Here is a 23,958-nt window from a genome sequence, read left to right as displayed (position 1 = left end):
CTGCCACCAACTGGGGAAGAAGTTACTTACAAGGGTGGAAAAGCAAAGCCTAATATTAATATATTAATATTTCAAGATATTATCTCTCTATAAAGATAGAAGTCGAAGAGATACCAAAGCCATCTACTGACAGATCTGTCCCTTTCTGAGTACTTTTGAGCTCCCGGTAGATGCTGATGAACTCATCTCCTGTAGCAAATTAATGCCTCCCAATATTATTATGTCTCACAATATGTACCTTTGAGGTAAAATAATAAATATTAGCACGGTCACAACGCCACAAAGAATTGCTACTAAGGGCGGATATAATGGCGGAACGGACAGACCTGATGTTTGAATGAAAGGGTTTTTCTGTTCTCTTCACATCACAGTAGGTATGAGCACTCTGAAAGTAATCCTTTGGGTTTGTATCTTTGGAATGTAAACCTTTGGAATGTAAAACCAACTGAAGATAAATTTAGAAACAAGAGCCGCGGCAAAAAACCCCAGAGTTGTAGAGAGAAAGGTGTAATCTTCACCACCACCCACCAGAGGGCACATTTTTACACGAGCCTGGAAAAGGTCATTGCTCTCCGTTTGGTATTGAAGTATCAATTAAGAAAAAATGAAGGGATGAGGAAGAGGACAAAAAAATCCATAAGCAAGTGTTATCCAGGCATCTGGTAAACATAATGAAGGTCTGTTTGTTTCTTGTTAAACTTAGGTGTGTGGACATGAGTAAACACAGAATTCAAACACTAGGTATAGATTATAGATAGATAGATAACTGGAAACATTGATACATAGATATATAAGGTATATAGGTGTATACATGTATAAATATCTATGTATATATATAGATAGATAGATATGTGTGTATCTCAAAAACAAAACCGTGTACAATGCCCTTTGAGCTGAAATGGCTGCTGTTTTTTAGCAACTTTATAAAATAATCAAAATGCTTTCGTTTAGCTCATCACATAATAGACAGACATCAAATATTTGGTGAATGAGTAAATAAAGTATCTAGTACAGGTGTAGCACAGATGAAATGTTGGTTTAATTCTGATCTGCGTTTTGATGGATAAGTAGGAGTTTGTTAGAGGAGTTCAGGATAGGAATTCTGAGGTCTTTTATGTTCCTCTGCTCAGACACCAAAGCCCAGCAAACACAACCTTAGCAGAGCAGTTGAGGGGATGGAATTTCATGGCCCAGGGATACAGAGAAAACTACCAAGTTCCTGTCCCTCAGGATGGGTGCTAAGGAAGAGCCACACAAAATTGTTTAATGAGAAGTTTAATAATTTACTTTTCAGTTTGAAGGCAGAAGGTTATTAATGGGCTCTTACTAGTTGAAGGGGAATATTGTTCCAAAATAACAAAAACATTTGCAATTACTTGTATTGTAGTTAACATTCAATAGATTAGGCATACACTGGTATACTAATTATTAAATTTTTTAACTTGATATAAAAAATTATTTGTAAATGTAATATTATTTAAAATTGCTATCATTTGTTCATCATCTTTCAATAAAATCATGCATTTGATACATCATGCATATCATAAATCATAGGAAAAAAAATTTTCCTAAACAGATACCATTTCCATATTTTGTTAGTTGAAATTCCTTTGTCATTTCCTATTATAAAATTAAAATTTAAATTAACCCACTCAACCAAAAGAAATAAAATTACTGTTGCCAACTTCTTGAGGCTTCTCTGTCCAAAACTCAGAATTTTTATATATATTTTAGGTCAAAGAATAAAAGATCAAGACTAACCCTTTCTTTGTAGGATTATATCCATTTTTGTTGTTGTTGTTGTTGTTTGTTTTGTTTTTTGTTTTCTGTTTTATTTTGGTTTTTGTTTTTATGTTTTTTGTTTTGTTTTGTTTTTTTGTTTTCTGTTTTGTTTTGTTTTGTTTTTTGTTTTCTGTTTTATTTTGTTTTGGTTTTGCCTTTGGCCAAGACTTCACTAATCACCAGTCACAAAAAATTGTACTTCTTGGGGTGCCTGGATGGTTCAGTTGTTAAACATCTGCCTTCAGCTCAGGTCATGATCCCAGGGTTCTGGGATGGAGCCCCTCATTGGGCTCCCTATTCAGTGGGAAGCCTGCTTCTCCCTCTCCCACTCCCCTTGCTTGTGTTTCCTCTCTTGCTGTCTCTGTCTGTCAAATAAATTAATCTTAAAAAAAAAAAGATTATACTTCTTATAACTTCAGTATCTTTCCTTAAAATGAATCGTTAGCTAAATAGGGCAATTTAGTGAACGTCTTTTCCAGTTTTTATTCTCTTTCTATATTACTGTAGCTAAATGCACCAAGACCTATTATGTACCATTATGTAGCATTTTAACCCCTTTATGTAGGATGAAATTGCTCCTCCTTTGACTTTAAGAATTACATGTATTGCATCGACCACCATTCTGAAGTCTTTGATTGAAATCTATTATATCAGCAAAGATGACAAAAATTAGGAGTAAGGTCTAAATTCTGCATGTTGCCATCTTTTCCTTAGATAGCTAACAATGAGCAGTAATGCACACAAAGTTCTAAATCAGAAGGCACAGCTCTGCTTAGGAGAATTCTATTGTCTGTTGATATTATATCTAAAGCTTTCATAAGTTAACACTGGGACAATGACTCTGTTACTTGCTTTATCTCTCCCTCACCCTCTTTCAGTGTCCCCTTTTCTCAATCACAATATTTAGGTCTTTATATTTGGGCAAGACTTCGAGCTTTCCGTATGGCCTTCACATCAATTTCTCAGCTGAACTGAACAAACATTACCCGGTACCTACTACTGCCGGGCACTACAGGATGTGGAGTACCACGTCCTCTATGCCATTTCCTTTCAGCTGATTTCACCCAATTCCTAAGTAGTGTGATTTATTTTCCTACTGTTAAAAGAGGATTCCAGTTTGAGAGAACAGATTGCAAGGGGGCAGCTATTACAATTTATTGTCATCCAACTTTCTATGTGTTTAACAATGTTTCTTAAGTCCCTTTCCAGATGGCTCCATCCTCTCCCACCTCGTGACTTTTGAATCACTAAACTCAGCTTCCAAGGGTTTTGTAAACTGGTGGATATTATTTCGGCAGGCAGTATCTCCTGGCTATTCTGTTCACTGAAAACATCAGCCTACCAGAGTCTTGGATTCCCTTTCTCTGGAGGGCTGTCGGGCACTTGGTTATCTTATCAAACAAGTCTTCCATTTTTCTGGTTCTTTTCCCATAGGAAGTGAATATTCAAATGAAAGACCATCACCTCTGTAAACCTTAATAATTTAGCCAAAAGTTACTGAGAAGAGAGTCAATCAGTGTCATACCAAAGAAAGGGTTAAAAGATTAGAAAAGTTCTGGAATTGTTGGGAAGCCTGTCATGTCTAAAAAATCTTGTTGTCCCAAAGAGAAGAACTTTGGTAGTTGGCAGCCATGTTAATAATGAACCACCAATAATCATTTACATTTGAAAAAGTGTTATGCTTCCTTTGGCATATGTAAAGACCAAATACTCTTTCTTAAAGTGATTTTGATTTTTAAAGTGAAGAGATTCATGTTCCAAGAAGAGTTGGTAGCCTACCATATTTCTTCAATCAGTTATCAGTTACCTCCTTTGTTTGTCAGTATTATACACACACACACACACACACACACACACACACACACATGAGAGAGAGAGAGAGAGAGAGAGATATCAGGGTGAAGCTCTGGATGGTTTACTAATCTCTAATCTCATCTATTCCTTAGTTTATCATGTCCTTTGGAAAAGAGCTATCACAACCTGGGCAAAGAAGAAAACAAACAAACAAAAAACCTTTCCAGTCTCTTCCTAAAAGAATGGCATATATAATACTGATATATGTACCCACATTCCTTAACAGAGTGAGCTTTCAGACTTGTCCTCAATGAAGCTGTGTGCAGCATTCTCTACTCCTGACCACTCACCCACCATCATCCCAGCAACTCAGAGAGGCTAGCTATTGGAGCTATTAACAACTTAATGGAGCGGTGTGCTCCAACAATGGCAAGGACTAAAAGCCAACATCACTGGCTACAGGCATTTCAAGCATGATCCCTGACCTTTCAAGACCTTTTAGTTCCCAAAAGGAAAGGGAATCAGACGTCTCCCAAACTTGTGTGATAAGAATCACGTGGGGTACTTGTACATTTCCATGTCCTTCTTCTGATAACTCTGATCTAGAAGGCAGGGGTGGGGCTCAGGAATCCATATATTTTACAGGTGCCCCAAGATGATGATTATTCTCAGGCAAATACAGAAAATTTTTGAATTAGATAGATTTGAGTTCACATCTCAGCTCTGATACTTAGTGGCTGTGGGTTGGGTCAGATCTACAATGCAATGATTTCCCAGATCTCTGGGTGTCTTCTTTACCCCAGTGTATCTTTACCCTGGAAATGGCAGCAGATCTCTTTAGCAAAGATTAGAAAAGAGATTCATAGTAATTTCTGAAAGAAGTCCAAGGGGCTTATTTTTAAGTCCATTCAAATGCATGTGGAAAGTAGGTATGATTTACTAGCATATTTGAAATAACATGGGCTCTTGAAGCAAATGGGCAAACTAAAATCTGTGTTGTACTTCCTTTCAGTGAAAGGGAGGTAATAACCTCTAGTTTGTGGGTTAAGAATCGAATTAGAACAAACTATAAATACCTAGCCTAGCTTCTTCCTCATGGAAGATACTCAACGAATGTTTATTCTATTCCTTTTCAAAGCCAATGGATTATGAAGTAACCCACAGCCAACCAGAAGAGAAACTATGTGGGAAAGAGGAGACGGGGTAGAAAACACACTTGGATATTTGAATTTGCCAGCTTATCTGGAAGATAAGTCAACTCATTAAACATTCACCAAGTACCTATTAAATTTCTAGAAGGATCTTAGACACTAGAGACACATTAGAAATAAATGAACAGATCCTTGCTTCCCTGAAGCATAGAGTCAAGTTAAAGAGACAGAACTAAAACTCAGGACCTATATAACTCGAAAACAATTTATGAAGAACTTGTCAGTACACACAAAATAGTACATGGACTAAAAGCCTAAGTATAGGAAGAGTCTGGTACATTCCAGGAGATCCAGGAGATGAGGTAACAAAGACTTATCTTCAGACTGAAGTCTACACCAGACATAAATAGGCCACTTCCTGATAGAATCTGGAACCCCTTGGAGGGGGTGTCGCTGCGTGTTCACAAGGGGTGAAGTTCTGTTGACTGGGGGCTAAAATTCTGCTTCCTAATCAATCACAGTGGCAGGGAAAGCATGGCAACATGAGCAATGCTGGTGAGTATCTAAAAAGGGATGTTTCTGAGGCTTTTGGCTCCCTCTACATAAGGCAAACCTCTCAGCTGCCCAGTCTTAAACCACGTGTGGCTTTTATGTTTCATGCCCTTTATTTTCTTTTTCTCCTCTTCTCCTCCCCAACTCCCACCCCCACTTTATGCCACCTGATCTTTAAGAATAGGACAGAGCCCCAATCATAGAAGAGTAGAGCAACTAAGAAGGAGGAAGAAAAACACAGATTGGGCTATCATGTGCCATGTCTCCTCCAGGGAGAAGGCTAGCATGAGGTTTGGGATTACCCAATGATTTCTTTTGTTCCCAAGTCAGTATTATTGTATGGAATGAATGTTGAAGGCCTGCCCAAATTACTAGGAAGTTTCAAGGCAGAACAGGTGATAATAGAAACACAGGAATGAAGACATAGTAGGATAAGGAAGGGGAAGATGTGGAAAACCTAGTTTCTATACCCCATTAAGACTGTCTTATTAATGGCAAATTCTGTCATACTCAAGCCCCTTGTCACCAACAGCGTGTATAGCTATGGAACACAATCAATTGGGAAATTTCTGCCAAACCCCACTTTCCTGCATTCAGATTGTCTCAATAATCTTATTAAAAAATCCATGACAGGCTCTCTGAATGGTAAATCAACAATTGAACAAAAGCTCAAAAGACTGAAGAACTCTTGAAGGAACAATTCATTCAACTTTTATAGAGCTTAGATATTAATGTAAGCACTTTAGTGCCTAGGAGAAGAATATTAAAAGACAGAGTCCCTCATCTCATTGAGCTCAGTCTATTGAGGAAGGCAGATGAAACTTCAATGGAAGAAAACAGTGACTTGTTAATTATAATAATGGGAGATATAAATAGTGGTGCAGGGGGGTAGCGATTGACTTTACAGTTGTGGTAGATTCTACCATGATTGGTTCACCAAGAAGATCATATGTAAACCAGTTCTTGATGACTAGTGATTTGCAAATCAAATGGGTTGAGAGGACATTTTAAGTGATGGGAATATGGGAACAAAGATATGGAGACTGAAAGTGAGAGTGCATAGCATGTGTAGGAAAGAGCAATATCTTGGCTGGCAAATTTAGGAGGAAGCATGGCATAGTGCTGGCATACAACCCAAAAGCCAGATCTGGTGAAGCCTTAGATTTGTAGGACACTGAGTAGTTTTGGAAGGGCTTTAATAATCACAGCATTAGAAGACTATAGTGGCAGTATGTGGAAAGCGCTTGAAAGGGAAAGTTAGGGAGACCATTAGGTGAGAGATGATAGGATCTGAAAAAAGGACAGTGACTTAATGGATGGAGAGGAGAGGATAGATTCCAGAGTATGTAGGAGGAGAGACCACATAACATGGTCCTCCATTTCTTAGGGGAGTATTTGAGAGGAAGAGAAACAGAACAAGGGGGTAATCAAAGATGATTTTCAGGATTCTGATTTAGACAATTGAAAGAGTGGTGGTTCTAGTGATTGAGATTGGGAATACGGGAAAAAGATCAGGTTAGGAAACAAAATGATCAAATCAGCTTTGAAAATGTTGAGATGCAAGTGCTGGTAGATGTCCATGGAGGGATGTCCCATAGCTCATTGGATATTTAGAACTAGAGCCAAGGAAAGAAGTCTGGACCAAAAACATATGTTTTGGAATCATTCATGTGGACTACATAACAGATAAGGGAATGCTTCTAAAAAGAAGAGCAGAGACCTCTGTGTAGCAAAGGGCAAACCTGACATCAGCTGTGTTGCAATAGTGTTTGATTGTCTGGGTTCCTATTTCTATTACACAAAGATAATAGCGACCATCATCATGAAAAATGTTTAGTTTTCTTATATCATCATAACTGCACTCTAGCAGTTGTGAGTGGCATTTACTATTCTCACCATACATCTAGACTAAGAGATAGGACTACGTCGTTCATTATAAACTTTGGGTATGATGGGGAAATGCTAGGCATTGATAAAACAACTGGATTATTCACTTGTTGAATATTGGGCATTAGAGAGCGTACACAGTGAGTTAGAGCAAACTTTGAGGGGGCACACAGTCCACCTATGGTCTCTGTGCTTGGCTTCATGACATTCAACATTCATCCCCTCAGATTAAATTCCGCTACACAATGATCAACCCTGAAAGGAGTAATAAGTACTTTGCATGACCAAGTCAGTATTCAAAAAAGTTCTTGTTGGGTCAACAAGTTGAAATTCAAATGGAATGAAAGTAAATTCCTGCCCTTGGTTTCTGAAAAGTGACTGCATGAATAAAGGATAGTGGAGTTAATAGTATAATATGGGAGCACCCAAAGCTAATCCCATTTTGGGCCACACCAATAGAACATATAAATGGACAAAGTTGTCTATGCCCTTCCCTGGGAAGCATGCAGAGTGCTTGAGTTACAGGTGCCACTCTAGCCAGAGAGGAAGGACCCAGGTAGAAAGGAGGCCATTTGAAGAATGGCTGAAGAATTGTTTAGTGACCTATGAGCCAGAGAGGTTGGAGGTGGACAGAAGGTTGAGATGTTTTTATAAATATGGGAGCATCAACCCGTTTAAGAGGACTTTTAGATGAATTCTGTTGCGCTTCAGACGGCAGAATTTCTACAAATGGAAAGAAGATAAAAAGAAGGCAGTTTACAATAGGAAAGTCTTCCTTACAATTTCATTTCTTCATGAATGGAATGGGTAGCCCTCGGAGGCTGTGAGTTCCCCACAGCTGGGAGTGTTTAAGCAGAGTGATATTGCATGGGAGAGTCCTAGAGAGAGGGAAAAATCAAGATAGATGACCCTAAAGGTCATCAAATGCTGAGATTTGTCCAAGTGAAATAATCTGTGCTATTGCTTCGTTTTCTCATCCCGAAAACAACTCCAGTTCATAAGGTTTTATTAGTTTGTTTGTTTATTTGTTTGCTTTTTCTCCCCATATAGAGATTATCGGTTCTACAAATCTTATAATTCTGCTAGAAGATGAAATCTTTGCCGACTTTTTCAACACATTTCTTTCTCTTCCGGTCAGTATTCCCAGAATTAAATTCAAATATTTCATCAATAACCAAATAGTGAATCACACTGCGCTGAGTACATTTAAAAAAAAATAATAAACTACTAACTCAAGACTAAATTTGAGCAAATAAGTAGGAACCAAAATCTCCTTTAAAATCTCTGGGAGGTTCCCATTACCGATAAATCCCAAACCCCCAGCTTTCTGGGTTGCCTTTGCTTGTCCGGTTATTTCCCATTGCATCCTCTGCTGGCACCCAGATCTGCAGGGACAGCAACTGCACGTTCACGGAGTGCACTTGGCATTCTCTCACCTCTGCACCCCTTCTTGGCTGTGTTGTTAATTTTTATAATTCCACCTACCAAAGTCTTTTTTTAAAAAAAGATTTTATTTATTTATTTGAGGGGGGAGCATAAGCAGGGGAGGGGCAGAGGGGGAAGAATAAGTAGACATCCCACTGGGCAGGGAGCCCCATGGGGGGCTCGATCCCAGAATCATGACCTGAGCTGAAGGCAGCCGCTTAACCGACTGAGCACCTAGGCGCCCCAGCACCTAGCAAAGTCTTAACCACTTTTCAAATCTCCACGTAAATCCTATTCTTGAGAAATTTCTATCTCCTAATCAGAACTTACTTCTCCCTGCCTCTGAGTCCATTGGCACTTCCCAACCCTCCTGTATTGTATGGGTGTGTCTCTCCCACTTCATGGTGAGACTGTGAATTCCTGCAAGACAAGGACCTGGGATTACGTGTTTTGCTCTATTTTTCTTACCAGGTGTTTGGCATCTAGCACTTTCTGAGCTGTTGCCTGAAAACAAACACGTATTTCCTTAACCCGTGCAACTAAAATCTGAAACATCAAAATATTCTTAGATCCAAACCTAGACTGATCCCATATCTTTTTTGGTTTAAGTTTCTGTTTATATCTTAAAGTTGGTGCCTTATAATTTGTGGCTCAGTGTGTCCTTTCCCATGTAACACTACATATTAAAATGTGAAATTCATACAACTGGGGAAAAAACATTTTATACTACCTCACAAATATTTATTGGGTAGTTACTTTGTGCCAGCCAGTGGGCTTGGTACTGGGGATACAGATATTAATGACGCCATTGCTGTTCTCAAGGAATTCCCAGTCTAATGAGAGTAATATTTAAGGTAAGTGCAAAAAGCGTTCTAGGTGACATGATATGAATGTCTAGAAGGTAGCAAGAGTGTAAGTGCATCAGAGCTGGTAGGTCAGGAAGGACTTCCGTGAATAGAAGACACAAGCAAGTTTTTAAAGAAGACAACATATTTGACAGTTTTCTGGGAAAGAAAATGGGGAGAAATATGTGAATAAAGAGGTAGGAGGAAAAGATGGGGATGGGGGAGGGGTTGAGTATTAAGAAGCAGAGACCCTACAAACAGAATGGAGTAAGTAAAGGCACCAGGGAGAACAATCCTGTGGTACTTGGGGAGAAATTCTAAGCAACTAAGACAGGCTGAAGAAGAAGTCGTGAGAGGCAGACATAGCAAGACACAAAACAGCACAGATGGACTCTGAGAGCAGGCGGGCATCATCCTGAAGGTACTAGAGAGCCATCAAAGGGTTTCAAGTAAAGAAGTGACATGACCAGACTTTGATTTGGGAAAATGATTTCTGCTGAGGTCTGACCTTAGGTTGGGCTGTCTGGGGGATCATGATAGAGGCAAAGAGACCAGTTAGGAGATTATTTCAGTGAGGGAGGTCTAAAGGCAAGAGAATGAAGAGAATGGAACAAATAAGAGATTTTTTAGGAAGAAAAACATTGGACTTGTCACTGTTTGAATGCAGGGAGAGTTGGTACCTAGGGGAGGAGTCAGGTGCTACCGTCTTGATGAAAGTTTACAGAAGTAATCATGAGGCATTCTCATTAATTCATCAATACAATTTATGCAGCCTATACTAATGTTCTAGAAATGGTGAGAATGGTGTGGAAAGTAGAATGCCAGCCAATAATATAAGAAAGTCTTGGCCATTTAGGCAGCTGTGGTCTATTTAGAGAGACAGTATTAGTTGCTGTTGAATACCACTGTCAACTTATAATTTGGCCATTTAATTTCTTTAATCACCCTGGGAGATGGACACCATTCCCTTCTCACAGATGGATCTCAGAAATTAAATGACTTGCCTAAGAACACATGGCAAGTCTGGGGAAGTTCCGGGTTTTGAGGCTCTATACCTGGCATGTTTTCCACATCAGCCTCATGGCCTCTGTGGTACCAACGTCACGTGGTGAGACTGCTTCCATGCGCTACTCCCACAATAACCTCATGACTCCTTAGCCCTACCACACATCTCATAAAGGCATCTTCACATGCCAGGCAGGGCGTGTCATGTCAAACCCCGAGTGCAGAGCAGAGAGGGGTCACTAAGGACTGAGCCTCCTTCACAACCTGATATTTGTAAGGTACAACAGGTACCACTGCCTTCCTTTTATATCTCATAGCCAAGGACAAAGGGGAGAGAAGGCGGGGGTCTCAGACTGACAAAATACGGGGCTGATAGTCTTGGGGAGATGGTCAGGCTGACATAAAGTGCTGACAGTGCAGCCAGGAGTTGGGGCTTTAGACCCTCTAGTTTATCACAATTGATATGGGGATACTTCGAGACATGGTACCTATGGTGAGAATGCTAAGCTTAGATACCTGTAAACATAGAACCCCATGCCCATTAGTCTCAAAGCTGGTTGTCCCTTCTCCAGGACAGTAATCTAGAATTATCTATCAATTTTGGACACTCTAATTGCATCCACTAAGTAATTTGTACCCCTAATCCTCATATTCTTAGGCCTCTCTACTTTCTCCAGTTCAAGGGTTGAGGCAAATCCAAAGCTGTTTCTCTTTATAAAAAGCTTCAAGTCGTTGCTCTAACTCTCTAAATCCATGCAGAAATGAGTAAGGCAGAGTGCCTGGGTGGCTTATCAGTTGAGTGTCCAACTCCTGGTTTCAGCTCAGGTTATGATCTCAGGGTACTGGGATCGAGCCCTACATCAGGCTCTGCACTCAGAGGGAAGTCTACTTGAGGATTCTGTCTCTCCCTCTCCCTCTACCCTTTCCCCCACTTGTGTTTTCTCTCTTTTTCTCTCTCAAATAAATAAATAAATCTTAAAAAAAAAAGAAATGAATAATTCAATGCAAAAATAATATTATGGGCTTTGGCTTTTGTACACAGACAAGATAACTCCCAGGCTGGGGAAGAACAGACCCAAAAGATCAACGAATCTTGAAGTTTAGTCTATTTTGGGTGCTTTTCTGCAAGGCAAGTTGATTTAGGGGAATGAATTTAAGAGTTAATGTCCCTTGAGATAGGAAATCAATGGAACCCCCTTCCCTCGTGGCTGCAATTGGAGTGTGACATATTTGTGAAGAGAAGCTCTACCTCTTTGGCTGTTTCCTAGCTTTCTTTTGCAGGTCTTTGGTCAGACACCATTTTATACTGTTGAAAATTCACAGTGGAGCTTGTGGCCAGAAATACCTTATAACTTGGTAAGATTCTTGAGTGGCAGAGCCTTTGGGATGGGGAGAGAGGGACGTAAATCTGAAGTGTGAATTGAGAGATAGAGAGATAAAAGGAAGAGGAAGTCCAGAGTGTGACTCTGGAAGAAACTACAAAGCAGGTGAGTAGGACCTTGTAAACAGCATCAAGCCACTTGTAGACTTTTCTCCTTTTTGTGTTTTTACCACTTGGGCAGACAATCGCTGGTGAATTATCTCCTCTGTATTCTAGTCTATGGTCAGCAAATGATATTCATCTTTCATGTCCACTGTAATAATTGGGTAGCAAATGTTTGGAACACCATTTAGAAGAACTCTGAGGCAGCACCTAATCCAGAAAAAGTCTGAGAATTGATTGAGAATGCCTGCCATGCGAGCAGGACAGGAAGTGTCAGCCTACCGGCCACACAGTGATTATTTGCATTATAAGCTATAGCTTAGGGTAAGGCGCCACTCTTCAATTCCTAAGACTATCCTACGATACGCCTTCAGAAACATGTCTTTCTCCCAATCTTTTTTATCTCTTATATGTTCTCCTCGTCCGTTGTCTTTGTCTTCTCCTTCTCCCCCTTCCTGTTCTCCTTTTCCACTATGTACACCTAAGACTTACCAATGACTTCTGCATGCTGTACCAGTGGCATGTGGGATCAGAAAGATCACTCTAAACCATCCTCATAACAAGATTTTGTTTTTCTCTGAGACCTGGACAGCTTAGAAAGACACTCCCCTCTGATTCTTATATCTGATTTCCCTAGGAAACCCCTAAAACTTAAAAAATCTTTATTTTCTTAAAAGAGAAGAAATAACCACCAACACCACAGAAATATAAAGAATTATGAGAGACTACCATGAAAAATTATATGCCAAAAAATTGGACAACCCAGAAGAAATGGATAGATTCATAGAAACATACAATTTCCAAAAATGAATCAGGAAGGAATAGAAAATCTGAATAGAACAATTACTAGTAATGAAATTGAACTGGTGATCAGAAAATTTCAAAGACCAGAACCAGATGGATTCACAGGGGAATGCTACCAAATGTTTAAAAAAGAATTAATACCTATTTTCATCAAACTCTTCTAAAAAATAGAATATGGAGGAAAGTTTCCAAATACCTTCTACAAGGCCAGCATTACCCTGATACCAAAACTAGTCAAAGACGTTACAAAAAGGGAGAACTACAGGCCAATATCTCTGAAGAACATAAATGCAAAACTCCTCAACAAAATATTAGCAAACTGAAATCAGCAATACATTAAAAGGGTCATTTACTATGATCTAGTGAGATTTATTTTATGGTTGCAAGGATGGTTCAGTGTTTTCAAATCAATCAACATGATATACCACATTAACAAAATGAAGGATAAAAATCATATGATAATCTTAATAGAGGAAGAAAACACATCTCACAAAATTCAACATCCATTCATGATAAAAACTCTCAACAAAGTTTGTTGAAAAGGAACATACCTCAACATAATAAAGACCATATATATATGACAAACCCACAGCTAACATCATACTTGATGATGAAAAATTGAGAGCTTTTCCTCTCAGATCAGAAATAAGACATGAATGTCCACTTTTACTACTTTTTTTTTTAACATAGTACAAACCACAGCAATCAGATTTTTTTTAAAAAGCCATCCAAATTGGTAAGGAAGAAATAAAACAGTCACTATTTGCAGATATGATACATATGAAGCACTAAAGATGCCATCAAAAAAAGTTAGAAGTAATAAATGTAATTTATGTAATTCTGTAAAGTTGGAGGATAGAAAATTAGTGGACAGAAATGTTTCTATATACTAATAATGAAATAGCAGAAAGAGAAACTAAGAAAACAATTGCATTTATAATTATACCAAAAAGGATAAGATTCCTAGGAATAAACCTAGTCAAAGAGGTGAAAGACCTGTACTCTGAAAACTATAAAACACTGATGAACGAAATTGAAGATGACACAAATAAATGGATAGACATACCATGCTCATGAATTGGAAGAGTTAATATTGTTAAAAGTCTGTACTACCCAAAGCAATCTACAGATTCAATTCGATCCCTATCAAAATACCAATACTATTTTTCACGGAACTAGAACAGGTAATCCTAACATTTTTATAGAACCACAGAAGACTCCAGAATACCAAAGCAATCTTGCAAAAGAACAAAGCTGAAGGTATCAGAATCCTAGAGTTTAAAATATACTACAAAGCTATAAAAATCAATATTGCACTGACACAAAAATAGACACGTAGATCAATTTGGCTAGATCTGTGGATAAATCTATCCTAGATCTATTCATAGTACATAGAGTCCAGAAATAAACCCACACTTTTATGGTCAATTAATCTATGATGAATGAGGGAAGAAAATACAATGGGAGAAAATACAGTCTCTTAAATAATGTTGAAAAAACTGGACAGCTACATGCAAATGAATGAAACCACTTTTCTTTTACCATACACAAAAATCAACTCAAAATGGATTAGAGACCTAAGTGTGAGACCCGAAACCATAAAAATCCTGAAAGAAAGCACAGACAATAATCTCTTTGATATCAGCCTTAACAACATATTTGTGGATATGTCTCCTCAGCAAGGGAAACAAAAGCAAAATTAAACTATTGAGACTATACCAAAATAAATACCTTTTGCACAGCAAAGGAAACCATCAGGAAACAAAAAGGCAACCTAGTGAAAGAAGAAAATATTTGCAAGTGATATATATATAAGAAAGTGTTACTATCCAAAAATATATAAAGAACTATACAACTCAACACCAAAAATAAATCCAACTAAAAATGGGCAGAAGACCTGAATAGAAATTTTTTCCAAAAAAGACGTACAGATGGAGGTGGCTGGGTAGCTCCATCAGTTAAATGTTGGGCTTACAATTTCAGCACAGGCCATGATCTCAGGATCATGAGATCGAGCCTGATGTAGGGGTCGGCACTCAGCAAGGAGTCTGCTTAAGATGGTCTGCCTCCCTCTCTCCTTCTGACCCTCCCCCTGCTTGTGCTCTCTTTCATTAAAATTAATACAATCTTTAAAAAAAAAGAGGTATAGATCACCAATATACATGTGAAAAGATGTTCAATATCATGATTCATCGAGAAAATGTAAATCAAAACTATAATGAGGTACCACCTTATACCTGTCAGAATGACAAGCAAAAACAAGTGTTGGCGAGGATGTGGAGAAGAGGGAACCCTCATTCACTGTTGGTGAGAATGTAAATTGGTGTCACCACTGTGGAAAACAGTATGGCGATGCCTCAAAAAATTAAAAATAGAACTGCCATAAAATCCAGTAATTCTGCTACTGGGTATTTACCCAAAGAAAATGAAAATAATAATTTGAAAAGTTATATGCACACATATGTTTATGCGTTATTTACAATATCCAAAATACGGACATACCCTAAGTGTCCATCAATAGAATACTACTCAGCCATAAAAAAAAAAAGAGAGAGAGAGAAATCTTGCGATTTGTGACAACATGGATCGGACTAGAGACTATAATCCTAGATGAAATAAAAGCAAATACTGTATGATTTCACTTATATGTGGAATCTAAAAAACAAAACCCAAATGAACAAATAAAAGCAGAAACAGACCCGTAATACAGAGAACAAACTGGTAGTTGCCAGTTAGGAAGTGGGTGAGGAGGGATGAAAAAAATGGGTGAAGAGAAGTGAGAGGTTCAAGTAAAAAGAAAAATTATATTCTTCTTCCTTCTCTGGTGGTTCAGTCCTTCAGGGATCCAACCTGTACTATAAATGATGTGAGTTTTGTGTCTTTTGGTACATGTTGTGCATTTGATATGGGTTAGGAACTTGTGAGAAATTGTAAGTGTGCTTACAAAGAAACAAGTTGAATAGAGTTATGACAACACCACAGATCAAAATTTCTTCTGCTTCTCTTCTACCTAACAAGACTTAGATCTTTTCTTAAGCAACTTCACTCAGGAATAAGGACAATTTTTTGATAAAAGACCAAGGTTTTTCTTTCCTACCAATTCATTCACTCCTTTGGGAACCTCAGCTCAAGTCTTCACTTCCCTTAGATACTATTTTTAATCAATATACCTCTTCTGCGGGCCGGATACTGCAAGAATGAAGTTGTTTCTCCTTGCTAAGCTGCATTTCTTAGCATTCAGTTCCATTTCTCTTTTCTGTTCCCATGTTGTTTGGACTCTAGATTGCAAAGTACAAAGGATTATTGACCTGGTTGGAAAAATACCGGTTACCTTTCTTCTGTAAAACCAATTTGTGTTTCCATTACATTCTCTGTCAGGAGCTCATCAGCTTCATTAACTCCCCAGAAGGAGGTAAGCATGAGAGTGTGTGTGTGGAGAAATATGGGAAACCAGGCTGTGTAATGATCCTGTGCCTGTTAGTTCTATAGTAAGGTACAAATACTGGCCAGCTTTGTAGCCTTAGATGGGAGGGTACCTCAGCTTGTAATGTAATGCAGCAGTGGTTGAAATCTTGGGCTGAAGTGTTGGTACCTAGAGCAATAAGCAGGGCTCAAATAGGTTATGTGCATTAGCTGTCAGAAATGAGAGAATTACTGGTGGACACACAACATGAAAAATTGCCTAAAATATATCCAGAATCAAACATAGCTCACCACCTGGTCTAAGCCTCCATCATTTCTCACCTGGCTACTGAACTCATCTCTTAATTAATCTCCTTGCTTCTTCTCTTGTTCTCCTGTTCTCAGCAGCCAGAGAGAGCATTTTAAAACTTAATTCAGATCATGTCACTCCTCTACTCACTGCTCCATACCCGACCAATGGCTCCTGTCTCAGTGTCAAATCCTGTGTCCCTACAATGGCCTTCTGGATCCTACCGATGTGGTCCCATTACTTTTAGGACCTCATCTGCTCCCACTCCCCCCACCTTGCTTACTCCGTTCCAGTTTTGCTTGATCTGTTTGCAGTTCCTTAAACATGCTGGATACATTCTCACTTCAAGGCTTTACATTGACTGTGCACTCTGCCTGGAATGCTCTTTCTCCACATATCCACACTGGCTCTCTCTCTCACCTCTTCAGATCTCTGTGCAAATCTCATCTCCTCAGTGGAGAACTACCCTGATGACCCTAGTGTCCGCTCATCCAACTGTTGCCCTAGTACTCCCAACCCCCTTTATCGTCTCTCACTTTTCCATTTTTTCCTGTAGTGCTTATAATGTTCAACCTTACCAGATAATGTATTTACTATGGTTATTATTTATTATCTGTCTCCTTCACCAGAATGTAAGCTCCTTGAGGGCAGGGACTTTGTTTGCTGATGTATCCCAAACACCTAAAATAGTATGGTACTAAGTAGTAGACATGTAATAAATATTTATTGAAAAAATGAATTAATAAAATTTCCATCTAGGGCTGAATTGATAATTTGACTCTCAACTCCACCCTGGGGAAAGTCAAGATTCAGGAGATACGATTGATTAAAATGTAACAAAACACCCAATATACTCATATACTCATCTCCTTCATCCATCCCAGTATATATATATATTGGAAAAATAGGTTTGGCAAAATCACTATCAAGTGGGGATTACAGAAGGCAAGAGGTCTTGGTCAGAGGGTTTTTTAATCTGTGGGTTGTACTGTTTGTGGGTCCTTCATATTATGCATGTCACTAAGAGGGTCTTTTCCTACATTCAGAAGTACCACATATTCATAACCAGCTCATCCAACTGGCCACTATTTTTCCTCACTCACACTGACTGAATGGGGGTCAGCTGTGCAAGGCTGACAGAGGTGCTGGGGGAAGAGCTCATTCTCTCTCTCTCATCATGAACTTCTCCTGGCAGCCAAGATGATGAGATGGAGAAAAGCAGACCAGTGGCTACTCCATAAGTGCATTGGTGGGGTCAGAGGGATGTGGCGCTTCTGTACCTACCTCACCAGCAGTACAGGTAGGTTCTTGAGTTGTTTCTGGAGCCTTTGCAAGTTCTCAACAGCTTCCAGGATGCCCCAGAGCACTTACTGACAGCAGGGTATGTATATGGGAAATATCGTGTTTTATTATTGTTGTTTGGATGAACGTCTTTGAAAATGGGTCCATGGTGTAGGTTAGGGAAAAAGCAATCAGAGTGCTTTTCTTTTATCCATCCATCCACCCATTCATTTAACAGTGTTTGTGGAGCACCACTGTATGGCAGCCACTGTGAACAGAGCCATAAATCCCCACTTAATAAAGCTGCCACAACGGTGGGGAAACAGACAAGGAAACAAGTAGATAAACAAACCTGAAGCACAAGTGTTGGGATGCACGGCTTTCTGTTCTGTTGGGTCCAGTGGTTGATGAGTGCTGGGAGGTCAGCAGCCACACTAGCCAACACTCCAGTTCGGCAGCATTAAGTTTCATCTAAGGACAAGCTCTCGTTTAAGGGTGAAATCCTGTGTTTCCAGGGAGCGGATAGGGAAGAACTAGACAGACCATCTTTAAGTCTGTCACTCAGACTCCAGCCCTGGCAAAGTTGTGAAACAGGGAATGTAGTCTTTGACACCTTTGGGCTCCATTATTCTTCTTCTGGCTGCTCTCGGTCCACGTTATAGCAAATATTCTTTTTTTCTTCTCATCATCATTTTTTTTTTTTTGATAAATCTCAAATGTCTCACGATCCATCCTTGGAGTCTTGCAATTTTTCCCTAAAGTGACACTTTTTCTCACAACAACAACAGAAGTCACAAAAGATCCCTACCCATTAAGCCCCTTTTCTCTGTCCCTCCATCGGCCCCTACATTATGACATTACTAAAGACCATGCCTTAACCTAAAGAAGTGACTAATGGTGATATTGGAGCCCAAAAAACAGGCTGGTGGTGGGGAGTGGTATCAGCTGCTACGTCCAGATGCAGCCACTGCAGGGGCAAGACTGGGCTGTGGCTCTGGGCTCACACTTTCTGATCTGTAGGTGAAGAGCTGGTGGACTTCTGGATCCTTGCTGAGGAGATCTTGAGCATAGATGAGATGGACCTGGAGATGAGAGACCACTACCTGTCCCTCCTCCTTGTGCTGAAAGCTACGCATCTACAGGAGGGCTCAAGAGTGGTAACTCTCTGCAACATGAACATCAGTAAGAATCATAGAGAATTACATCTGAACTGAAATCACTGGGGGGATGTAATAAAGAAGTCAATTTGGTGTCTGATAATACTCAGTTTCTCATTTTGCAGACTGCTACCCTCTCCATTTTCTATGTATCAGGGATGCCACTGAGAACCCTGAACAGGGAAGGGTTGCAAGAGACCCGTTATCCTTAAGCTTCTTCCTGAGATACTACTCGCCAGTAAAGGTTGGCTGGAAGGAGGGAGGAGGAATTGGGACAGGGTAATTAAACAGCTGCTGTATCTTCTGAGACTGCATGGCTTGTCTTTCTTTAAACTGAGATTCCCCAGAACAATCTACAGTTCACAGGCCAAACATAGTTCATGTAGCCTATGAACTAAGAATGTTTTTGTGTTTGTAAAGGGTTAAGGAAGAAGACTATGCAGCAGAGCCTGCATGTGGCTCTCAAAGAATATTTCACTTGATCTTAGCCAAAAGGCTGAGAAGCGAGCAAAGAATAATATTTTATTATCTGGTCCTTTACAGGTTTGCCAGCCTCTTCTCTAGAACATCAGATTCATCTAAATTTATTTATTTGTTTGTTTGTTTGTTTGTTTAGTAAGTAAGGAGACATTCCTAACCCAAATATAAATGTGTTCCAGAAGATTTGCTGTTTGGGATTGGTCACACTCCTCTATTCTTAGAGATAAGTTGAGAATTTACAACATTAAAATCAGGGCTAGTAATGACTCCTTCAAATTACCCATCTAAACCCCTTCCTCCAGGCAGATCTGACTCAGAAATCCCATTCTTAAATATGTTTTCGTGTACCTTTTGCTTTTCCCTACAAAATATCATCCAGTTGTCTAAACAATAATTCAAGGAATCCATAAACTGGCTTATTGCTATGGTGAAGAAGGAGGGTAATCAGAGAAAGGGGTCACTGTTCCCTGAGAAAACCCTAAAAATGTGTTTATTATATATTTGTCCTGTCCATACCCAAAGGTTGTATGAAGAACAAATGAAATGATATTTGGAAAAATTCAAAAAACCACTCCCAACATCATCATCATCACCACCACTACATTATTTTCATCCTTCATGTCTCTTCTCTTTCCAGAGTCCCTCCTGAACCTCTCCATCTGGCATCCCAACCAGTCAACCACCAGGAGGGAGATCTTGAGCCACATGCAGAAAGTGGCTCTGTTCAAAATTCAGAGCTATTGGCTCCCCAACTTTTACACCCATGCCAGGACAATTATGGCCAAGGAGGAATCATGCCAAGGTCTGATGCAGGAATATGAGACTCGCCTGTACACTATTTGCTGTACTCATGTAGGAGGACTCCCTCTAAACATGAGCATCAAGGAGAGCCACCACCCTCAGAAGCAGTACTCGAGCAGGAAGACCAGGAGGAGGATGTGGCAATTGATAGACCATAGCACTACCCTGAAAATGGATACTAAGCCAGACACCAACATTACGCACCCCCAGAAGATGTGTTCTCCAGAGAAGGACACATACAAATATAGATATATACAAATGTCTTCCCCGAAAGTGACTTCTTCAAAAGAGAGAATAATCAGTTCCCTGGAAAAGGATATTTTATGTGCCAGGAAGTCTGACATGAAAAAGAAAGCCAAGAGTCACCTCCACATGGAGGGTCTCTTTGAGACAACGTTCTCTACACACCTGAGGACTGTCACCCCTATCATCAATCACTCCCCCCAAATGAAAGTCAAGAAGGCCATCAGGCAAACCATCTCCTTAGGGTACACCCACTGGGCCTTGTGTGCTGATGCCTGTGCAGGGAGTCCCTTCCGGAACCACCTGAAAAAGCAGAATTTGAAAGTGGAGACCCAACTCCTGGACCTCTGGCAGGACCTGCACCATTTTCTCAGTGTCCTGATGAATAACAGAAAGACTGGGAACGCCACCTTTCGGCACATGCTGGGCAACAGAATTTGTGAGCTCTACCTGAATGAACAGATGGGTCCATGCCTACCACTCAAATCGCAAACCATTGAAGGCCTGAAGGAGATGCTGCCTTCTGGGGATATAAACCCCTGGATTCCCAGAGCCCAGAGGGAGATCAGCAAGGTAAGAATTGCAAGGTAAAAGTCTGCAATGTAGAAATTGGTTAGTATCTGGAAGATTAGGTCAAGACTGACCAAAAATCCTATCTGGTCATCTAGACTGGTTAAGTTAATGATATAATTACCTACATAATTTTTCACTTATTGAAGACTTGGTTGCTTTCTTAGGAAAAAGCTATACAAATTCCCAAGAAACAGCTCAAATCCAAAGTAGAATGGAAGTGGGTGATTGATCAACATCCACTTTTTATTTCTTCTTTAATTTCCCCTTATATGGAATCTCCCAAAACCATGAACCCCAGAGTGTTGTACTAAGGAAAGTTCCAAGAATTCTGTTCCAAACATAATGTATTGAAATGCAGGGTAGACTAGCCATCAGGAAGTGGCCAATTGGTAAGAGTTTATTCTTATCCCAAAACATTAGATAAAAGCATGCAACTTTCCTGAAGACTCACAGCCAATGAGGCCCGTAGCTTGAATATTTATGGTCAAGATCTTGGCAGAGACAAATGGCAGAATCAAGTTGGGTAGCAGATGAAAGTCTGAAACAAGGGACTGCTTACACAGGAAAGGGCATGAGGGTAGGGACACCCCAAGAGATAGTGTAACACCTCAGGGCCAGTAAGCAAGGGTCATTTTTCTCCCTCTGTGGCTTGAAGAATTGAGGAGAGGGAGCAGTTACCAGAACCAGGAGAGAAAGAGCTGTTTGGGGTGGGACAGTTGGCAGGAACTCTGTCAGTAGAAATGTATAGCCAGTCCTCAAGTGATCTGGCCAGAAGGGATCATGGGGAATAACTAATCCCAAGCTTACTCTCCTCCTGCTTTCCCATCTCCTGTAAGGACTCTTAATTAGATGAACCCAACGTGAGGTCAAGGGAGCCTGTTGATGTGGTCCATACAGGTTAATTTCTCAAGGCACAAGCAGAGTGAAGAAGGATAGAGAGTAGATCCGGAAGGGCAGGTGGACATAAACAACTTATTTAGTGCATTAGAATGTATTTGCCTTATAAAGTGTGTTTTCACATATTACCTCTTTTAGGCTTCTTAGAACCTCAGGGGTAGTAGACAGGGTAGTGCTATTGCCACTGTTACGTAACTGAGGTAAATGAGACTGACCCTAGAAGGTAGGTGGGTTAGCCCAAAGGCACACAGCAGGCTAGTGGAGTGACCAGGATCAGAACCCAGGAGGTCTTAGCATGCCTCCCCTTCCCTGTTACAACTGCTCTTGTCTAAGACCGATCCAGTGTCACCTAGATTACTGCAGTGGCCTCCTAACTGATGTCTATGGATTTGTCCTTGGACATGGCAAGCAGGCTCATTTCCACACTGGCTGTGGTGATTCTGCAAAAACATAAACTGTGTAATGAAAATTGAAAATAAGTAAAAGGAATTGAGTGGGGACCTTGAAAACAGATGGCTTTCTGTCTTCAGTAAAATCCAAAGACCTTGCCAAAACGGGCAAGGCCAAATAATTTCTTCTCTACCTCCCTATTTGGTTTCATCTTCCACTGCCTCTGGGCACACCACTCCAGCCATGCTAGGCATACTGCCTGCTCAGTGACAGTGCTCCCACTCTGTGTAAAGTGCAGATGCTCACACAGCTTGTCCCCCTGCCTTCAACTGTTTGCTCAAGTCCTCTCAGCAAGGCCTTCCTTACCCACTTCATATAAAATTTCATCCCATCCCCACTTTATTTTTCTCCTTAGCACATATCATCCAGATCCAACCATCCATTCTTACATACACCATTCTAACATACATATGTACACACAAACACTCTGTGTGAGTGTGTATATAATACACATATAATCCTTACAGTGTACACGTAGGCATATGTGCATACATCTATTATATACACATCTATTATATATACATATACTTGTATTATTTTTCAGATAGATGCATAATATATATGTATATATATATATACACATATGTGTATGTATGTATGTGTGTGTGCATATATATATTTATTTATTTAACTTATTTTGCTTATTTCTCCCTATGAGGGCTGGGATTTTCATCATTTTGTCAGTACTGTCTCACCAGCATTTGGAACACTACCTGGGGGGGTATAGTATTCAGTGCTTGATAGTGCTAATAGACATTCATGCTCAATAGATGTCTGTTGAACTGATCAATCCCAGTTAGCAATGGCCCTCCTTTTGGCCTTGCCCAGAGCTCTTTTCTGATTGGAAACAACTAGATTCTTTTTTTCTTTTTTCTTTTTCTTTTCTTTTTTTTTTTTTTTCTTTTTTGAGACAACTAGATTCTGTGAGAACTCTGATTTTCATCCATCTCTTCAATCATCCTCCAATTATCCAGTCAACCTTTGTGAATTACCTATAGTATGTCCACGGATATGTCCATTTCCTGACTTCTGACTCACCAATGTGGAAACACGTCTATGTGGAGTAGGGGAAAAGTTTTTAAAGTTCTGACTGTGTCACTGTTTGGCTATGTGATCTTGAAAAAACCCAAAGTATAATTCTTGAATTTTCCTAGGTCTCTTTGCTTCATATATAAAATGAGAAATGGGACAAAATCATATTTTGTCATTGTATTTGTGGACTTAATAAGTTTATAGATACATTGAGAATACTATACCATAAAAGGAAATGGGTAGAGAGAAGTAAGTGTGAACATGGAGGACAGTGCATCAGTTTAAAAATTGCCTTGGGTTCTAATCAGAGAGGGCAGGATTGAGAGAAGGTACTGAAGATGGCAGGAGTAAGGAGTTCCACAGACACTGGAAAATATTTACTATCTGGCCTTTCATGCAACGTTCTCAGGATAGGGCAGGAGAGTTTACCAAGTGATGGGCAAACTGAATTCTGAAGGAAACCCTAATATATTTTAATGAAAAACAATTATAGGGTGAAACCACATAATTGTCTTTCTCTGCTTGACTTATTTCACTTAGCATAATCCCCTCCAATTCCATCCATGTCGATGCAAATGGTGGGAATGTATCCTTTCTGATGGCT

At 39.7% G+C, this 23,958-nt stretch overlaps 1 protein-coding gene across 1 annotated transcript in view; it reads left to right on the top strand.

Moving 5' to 3' along the window:
• RGSL1 (regulator of G protein signaling like 1) overlaps positions 1-23,958 on the top strand; it is a gene marked incomplete at both ends in the record, with an annotated part of 150,851 nt that overhangs the window by 55,330 nt on the left and 71,563 nt on the right. Inside the window, 5 exon segments of the mRNA XM_080824503.1 lie at positions 11,723-11,797; positions 16,011-16,140; positions 17,636-17,740; positions 18,742-18,903; positions 19,996-20,975. Of these exon segments, the coding sequence (XP_080680629.1) occupies positions 11,723-11,797; positions 16,011-16,140; positions 17,636-17,740; positions 18,742-18,903; positions 19,996-20,975 (1,452 nt within the window).

Source organism: Martes martes, assembly GCF_963455335.1.
Source record: "Martes martes genome assembly, chromosome: 15".
Classification (NCBI taxonomy): Eukaryota; Metazoa; Chordata; class Mammalia; order Carnivora; family Mustelidae; genus Martes; species Martes martes.
The sequence above is the reverse complement of the archived record's forward strand: the minus strand, read 5'-3'. Positions and strand labels throughout refer to the sequence as shown.